The sequence below is a fragment of the Dinoponera quadriceps genome, unplaced genomic scaffold, assembly GCF_001313825.1.
Source record: "Dinoponera quadriceps isolate SergipeBrazil2010 unplaced genomic scaffold, ASM131382v1 scaffold3024, whole genome shotgun sequence".
Classification (NCBI taxonomy): Eukaryota; Metazoa; Arthropoda; class Insecta; order Hymenoptera; family Formicidae; genus Dinoponera; species Dinoponera quadriceps.
In genome coordinates, this window is record NW_014557455.1 from 77,006 (window position 1) to 84,594 (window position 7,589).

The 7,589-nt window shown below is 49.0% G+C and overlaps 1 protein-coding gene across 1 annotated transcript in view; it reads left to right on the plus strand.

Moving 5' to 3' along the window:
- The window catches only part of LOC106749102 (insulin-like growth factor 2 mRNA-binding protein 3-A), a 42,977-nt gene extending 36,433 nt beyond the window's left edge, over positions 1-6,544 (plus strand). Inside the window, exons 3-4 of the mRNA XM_014628213.1 lie at positions 815-871; positions 6,448-6,544. Of these exons, the coding sequence (XP_014483699.1) occupies positions 815-871; positions 6,448-6,544 (154 nt within the window). The remainder of the gene's footprint in view (positions 1-814; positions 872-6,447) is intronic.
- Positions 6,545-7,589: the final 1,045 nt, after the last annotated feature.

Sequence of the window (7,589 nt, forward strand, 5' to 3'; positions counted from 1 at the left end):
TTTTTTCTCGTTTTCTTTTTTATTTTTTTCTTTCCTCTTCCTTTTTGCCCCCCCCCCCCCCGCCCTCTTTCCGCCACCGCCAACAGCGACGATGTCAGATGATACACAGCGATTAATATGCAGGTCGCGAGAGACGGTTAATTGGGGAAGAAGCGAGCGAGGCTTTTTTTTCCCTATCGCGAGACTCAGCGTGACTCGACAGCGAGCTCTGTCCTCGTGGCTCGCGTCAGCTCGTGGTATATTTATTTAAGTGAATTGTATCCCCGATATGTTACAACCAGGAGCTCCTCGCACTCGCAGTTGCGAGGGAAAGAGAGAAATAACTTGGCACCGCACTGAGTGAAAGAGGCCGTGTCCTCTTTCAAAATCATCGATTATATATCGGCTTTGCCGTCCGCGCATCAGTGTCGTGCAGGTTTTCCGAAAATGTTTGAATCCGAGCATTTCGGGGAGAGACGGCACTAAAGAGACCCACGTTAAACAAATATCCCTTTATTCGCATCGTACGTTATGTTACATCCACGCTGCATTCATCAACGCTACATTCATCCGCCGCATCCTTCATCGCTATACTTACAAACGCCGCACACACGCACTGATCATCACCGCAGCTTGAAATTCACCCACACAAACGCATCGATCGCGCGCACACTAACGTTCGTCATCCACGATGGATGGTGGGTGTCCGAGGAGTGAGGGCAAATAGCGCGGGAAACTTGGTCCTCTTGATCCACGCTTCGCCATAGCCTCATCCCCGAAGCCTCGCGTCCTTACGTCCCTGCTTATCCTATAGAATGTCTTTTCCTGCTTGCAGGGGTAGCGGCACCGCCCTACCAGAATCTCCGGTCGACCAGGTCGGCAACGGATGGAGGTGAGTGATTTTTCTTCCCCTCTCTCCCGCTGGACTTTCAGTCCTCACTTCGAGAGCTCTTACTCCCGCTCGTCCTCCTCTTCCTCCTTCTCCTCTTTGCGTCTCCTGCTCTCCCGTTTGCGTGCCCACGGCTCGACGAGTCCGAGAGTGATTCTCACCGCGAACGATGAAGATACGATAAACGCCGCGGAGTGTTTCATGATGTTTCCTCCCGATGAATGCCGAGGGCCGAAGCGAAAAGAGCATCGGGATCGTCGAGAATTCACGCGATCTTTAACACTCGGAGAAATGACTTAGCAATAGCAGCTAAACCTCGTTAGCTAGTTCGAACTTGGCTGTCCTCGCTAAAAGTCGACTGTTAGAGGTAAAATGCGTTCGATGCGAGGTACTTTATTAGCCGGAGTTATTAGCGTGAATAATTGAGGTTGGTTAACTGGATTCTTTTTCGGATTGTATCGTAAATAAGCAATACGAAATGCGTTTACATTAAAACGATGAGGCGGTACCTAAGGTGATTGATTCATCTGAAGTGGTTGATCCTGACATTTCGCGTTCATCAACGCTCGAGTCTGTTTTTCGGATACGGTATAGCAATAAATCGAGTAAACGGCTAGACTTCATACAAAATCAGTCATATACCAACACTCTTCGAGAGCTAGTTTCTGCTGAAAAAAAAAGAAAGTAAAATTCTTCAGTAAATTTCTTAGCCGGGAATGTGAAAATGATTTTAATACTGTTATGCGATTTAGCTAATATTTTTCGTTGTAGCGCCTCAATTCGAACAGTTGATAAATTTAGCTGCGGTCGAAATAACCTATTTTGGGGCAACTCTGGATACTCTAATCGGAAGCTATACTGTATATATGGGAAAATCTGGGGGAAATTTCTATGCGGCCACTCGGAGGACGCGCGGCACACGCTGATCTTCGAGTTTCGCCGAGGACGGGCCGAAGAACGGAGGAGGTGCTTTCCGGAGCTGTCCTTCGGCGCGAAAATTCTCCAAGGGTGCGTGCTGCCGCTATTGATTCCGGCGGCTGAGCCGCCCTTACGCACGCACCCTCGCAGCCTCTCTCTCTCCCTCTCTCTTTCTCTCTCGCGCTCCGAGCCATCTCTCCCTCGTTGCCTTCGTCGTCCTCTTTGCCTCCACCGTCTCCTCCATCTCTCCTCGCCATATTTCTCCTTCATCCCTCCGCCGCTATCTCTTCCCATCTTTCGTGCTCTTTCTCTTCCCCGGAGGAGCTCCCCAGGCATGAAATATCCAGGTCGCTCCGACATGCTTACGCCGATCCATCCGAAGAGGCTAAAACCTACCTCCCCTCGTCTTCTCTCCACCGAGTCCGTTCCAATTATTAAAGCACCGTGCGCTATCACGAAGTCACGTGGAGACCGGCGTCCTAACCGCAGGAAATTCAATCGCCGATGTTAGACAGATTAACTCTTCGGGGGCGAAAAGCAAAACCGACCTGCAGAGAATCTCGATCCGGCCAGCTTATAAACGTTCTTTAATTGGTAATTATTATAATTAATGTCGCGATCAGTCGAAACTCACGTATGTTTCTGAAGAAGTAAAACGTTTCCCTTTTCACTTTCTTTACATTTTCGTATTTTTAGAGGAATTCCCCTCTTCTTTACTTCGACGTTCTCGGGTCCGAGTCCTCCTTGCGGGCGCGTCACTTTTACGAAAGCGGGTGCGTCGTATAAAAATACATCGTGGAATATTGAGGATTTTTTAAAGGGCTTAGATGTTTTATCGTAAAACACCTAATATTCTAAATCTAATTTAGATGGTTTGTAAATAATAATAATGAAAATACGCACATTTATATAGGAAAACTACACGGTAAACAGTTTTGTGTTAAATCGTGAATAGCGCACCCGCCGGAAAGTTAATTATCACGTATCGATCGAAGGAGGAAAAGAGAGAGATTGATGTATTTGTGTTAATGAAGTATCAGCGTCTTCGCTTTGTGTCCTTCGGGATAAACCGCAGGTTATCGTGGTGTTTATTGAAAACGCGCGAGGAAGCAATCGAACGTTAGGGATACGTTAGAGACCGGCTTCGAGCGTGATGCGCGCGCGAGAGCGCACTCACGCACGTGCGCGTGCACGCACACAGAACGCTTCCCTTTCATTTACATCCGCCGGACGATCGACCTTGAGCAGTCCTGTCGAAATCGAAGAGTCCTGCCGAAGGCCAGTCCGAAATCCATTAATTTTTATGCGCCCGGAAACCATTTGCCGATCCCACGCGCACTCCTGCCGCACGCTCCATTGATAGCGGTATTTACGAGCCGTGCAACTATTAATTATCCTTAAACGTTACCTGAACCTATCCCAACCCCGTTCAAATTACCGCGAGGAACAAAGGAGCCGGTATGCATTTCCCGGTAACCGAGTCAGGAATTTTACTTGTCGCGCTGCTGGCGAAACAGATAAATCTCCCTCCTTCCCCCCCTCCTTCCCTTAATTTGCAGGTTGCAATTACAATCGGTGCAATCGTGACACGATCGAATCAAGATATCATTCTTCGATCCCCGATATATCGGACGATCTTGTAATTGGGAGAATTTCCGCGACGCGCGGATATAATTTCTCGTTATTTTTCCTTTTTACAAAGCGACGCTAAAACTGAGAGAAATCGCGAACGCCGGAAGACGCTTGCTTTCTGGGGAGCCATCGTGGATTTACGCTCGGCCGAGGGGATAATCGATTGGCCATTCAGCGAAATTAGTTGATCGGGACAAGGTGGTCGATATACGCGCGGTGGCTTACGGTACGCTTGCGAAACACGCGCCAACACGTGGTACAGAAGAGACTCATGGACAGGGGAGACAAAGGACATTAAAAAAGGTGTCTACTCTCTCTTTCTTTCCCCCGCTCTGTTTCCCTCTTCTGCCTTCGAGCAAGCTTAACATCGCGTCGATTCGAGAGGCGCGATAATACATGCTCATCGTCGTGTTTCATTGTTGCGTGTCGAGCGGGATTTACCGATCGAACTTTCGTTTACGTAATTTAAAAAGCCGGAGAATCTATTGTCTGCTAAGTGAACACAGACAAAAATATCGTTCTACTATTGTTAAGAAAAGTGATTATTCGGTTTATTTTTCTTCTCTCAGATAATAAATCTCGAGCGAAGAATATTTTCTTGATAGTGGTCTTCAAACGTACTCGTGACAAATTTTAAAAAAGCTTATCATCATGTACTCAAGAGAAGAATTTATTCTTTTTTTCGAGAATATTCTAAAATCTTTATCGCGAAGAAAGGAATTCGATTCAATTAATTTAAGTCTCTGCCGTGCCTCCGACAATTTGTGTTTGTTATTCCTTTCCTTCCCATCTTGAGGATACGCTTCGCGCACAGGTGTAGCATTCAGGTTAAACCGTCCAGAAGGCACCCTAGAATTATTGTCGTTTCGATGAGCCTCGAAAGTCACCAAACGACGACGCGACCGCGTCGCGCAGGTTACGTTATTTTCGGCGATCTCGCTTATTCTCGAGAGAAAGGGAGAGAAAGAGAGAGAGAGAGAAGGATTCATTGAAGCGTACGAGAAAACCTAGGACTAAATTTGCGATGCATCGTCCGCGTGACTTAGTTACTATACCGCAAGTACCGGCGAAACTACGAGGGAGGAAGTAACAGAATACGCTCGCCCGGTCGTCACCAGCTGCGCGTTGCGCGCACACACGTACACGCACGCACCACTACCATGAATAATAAATCTACTTCAAGGATAACACCCTCGTCATTGGCGAAGATAATGACCGGCGGATCGCAGGAACGACAGGAATACCCGCCGACCTGCACCTATATACCTGCGGGCGCGCACAAAAGAGAGGACGAATCCTTCCTACCTCTCTCTACCTGGACGAACAAAGAGACCTCCGTAACGGAATCAACCCTCGGCGAGAGAGGGGACCCTTCCCCCCGGTAATCCCGGCTCGCAACTCGCGTTCGGCCGATTTCCAAAACTCGAGAGAGAGAAAGAGAGAGACCTATCTCGGGCTTGACTGTGTAGTCGCCGCTAGCGGCAGCGGTTCCGGCATTAATGACTCGAACATCCATTTCGTGGAACAATGGATGACAGCACTCGAAGTCACCCGGTAGTAGGAATACGCGACCCCCTGCCGGGGCCGCAGAGTCGATCGGGTCGAAAGGGTGCTTCAAGCCAAGTCGACGATCAAAGAGCGCGCGATATTGTGTGCCCCGCTAAATTTGGCGAATCAAAATTCAAGTTGCCATTGAATCTCCGGCGATTCGGGATTATTTACGCGCGCGGGAGAAACAACCCCGTCAGGCACGCGACAGAGATTCTTCGGTTTCCGGAATGGGGAGTTTCATTAGTGGCTGATATTTCTTTCCTCCTTTCCCTTCGGAAATCACTCTCGATCATAGTACCGCGGTCCTGCACCTTAGTATCTGTTCGTGTACACCGGTTGGCGCCTCCGCCCGCGGTCAATGACGCGCGCGTCGTTCGGTACCTCGCGCTATCCGGCTGTGACGCGTATCGACCTCGATTACTCGGCCAACATCTCGCTGAGACCGAATTTATCGGCGAGTACGATCGATTCGATTCCTTTATTTGTACACGTATCGACCAGTTCATTCTCTCCGTTTTCATACGTAGCCACATTCTTTTTTACACAAATTTGTGTAAAATTAATGAGCACTATTCTATAGTTCGATCTTACGCTTAAGATCATAAATCTCTCACGAAATGCCAAAGGATCGTTTTACCGGCTGGCATCTTGAGGTGAATTTCAAAACGGTGAACATGCGTAATCCCGAAATTTGAGAGGTGGAATAACATTCCGAAAAATCACAACCTCGATAACTGAATATTGCGACTCCTCTGAAATATTGGAAGAAGTTAAAAACTTGACAAAGCAACTTTATGGAGGACACGGTATCGTCCCGAACGACTTTTCAGGGGAGATTGTCCTACTTTTTACATTTCGGTGTGTTATTTCCGAGACAGTGCGTGTCTATCAATTTTATCTTCTTCCGATATTTCGAAACATTGATCGGCTACTCAATTTTCAGGATTGTGACTTTTCAGAATATCGTCCTATTTTTTGAAGTTCGGTATTTTAGGAGGAAATATATATGCCCTTTGAGGCGAAATTAAATTTAAGATCAGATAAATATAAATACCGCTCAATATGCGTGTATTGCAGTCATTAAAATATTAGACACCTCTTTCTATTTCCTTTAATTTTGCACTGTTCATCAGAAAGCGGCTTCGGCTTGGAGGCAATAAAACCACGATTCTTTTTTAGTTTCGTAGAAGTTTCAGAAACGCAAATCTTCACGAGAGCGTGTTGCATTGCTATCAATAACTGATAATCATTTGAACGCGATATTTGATGAGTAAGTCGGATACGTGAACGTCAGCATTATCGCGTAGTGGATGATCGATGGACGTCTATAGTAAACTTTTTTCCACTGTTTATCGTCCAAAAGGGTCCGGTTACCATTCGCAACGGTCAGAACTGACCGGTCCGGCCCGGCAGTTCCTAAAATATTCCTTTCATATCCCACCACGTGTACAACATAAGTACCTTATCTTCCATTTCAGTGCGCAAAGAAAACAACACAATGGCCGACATGCACATTATCTGTACGCCTTCGATAAAAATCCACGCAAGAAGCAACCATTCCACGTCCCGAAATAAACCCAAGTTATATCTGAGAGACCCTGATAATCCGTCGCAACGCGAATCGTAACTCGCCTAATTCGATCCTGCTCGTTTGCTTCGAGTGCGAGCGACCCCGCTGAACTTTCTCATGCTGGAACAAAGAAGAGGAAAAACAATACAAGAATATAACCCCCGCGCGCTTTTCCGAGGAGAGAACCTTCCCGGTGCCCAGAGAGAGAGAGAGAGAGAGGCGATAGCGTGCACATTCTTCCCTCACGCACGCGTCGTAAGTCGCCTCCTCTACGAGCTACTACGCGTCTCCGTGGCGGGGTGAGCCGTCACGTGGAGGGGTAGTCGAGGTCGTAGTGGGAAGCCGACGTGACTCGCAGTGGGGAAGACTGGGCGCGGCCTATGCGGGGTCGCGCACAGCGCGTGTTATAAAAATAATATCGGTGTGGCCGGCGTGCTTTTTCGCTGGATATTCTGGCCGATACACGTCCGCGAATCCCCGATTCCTCTCGCGGTGGCACGCGTGTCGCTTCCGGCCGCGAGAGAACGAGAGAGCGCCGAGTATCCGCATCCTCCGCCGCCTCCACCTCCTCCAGCAGCAGCTCATTGATCGTCACGATCGCGAACCAGCTCGCGATCGAATCTCGCTCCGGCGAGAACGGAGAAGAGAGAAGAGGCGCGGGGTGGGGAAGGAGACCGAGAGAGGGGGAGGCAGAGAGGGGCACCCCCACGTACCGACCGGCGGCGCCATTGACAGCGTGGTACTGCGTGAACTCCTAAGCCGGATACCAGATACCGGAGCGGCGCCATTCGTATCGGCGTAATCGGCGTAACCGGTGCCGAGTTTGGCAGTCTCGCGCCTCTCACGCGACCACCCCCGCGATTGATCCACGTGCGTGGCGGAGAGGAACGCGCGGTGTGTCGCCGCTGTGTGCGCGTTTTCCCGTTCGTCGGTCCGAGAACGACGACGGTCGCTCGTCCTCCACCTCCCCGTCGTCGTCGTCGTCATCGAAGTTCGCCGATCGAACCGTGCGCTCTCGCAAAATCGTCCCGGAATCGTCCCGGTGAACGG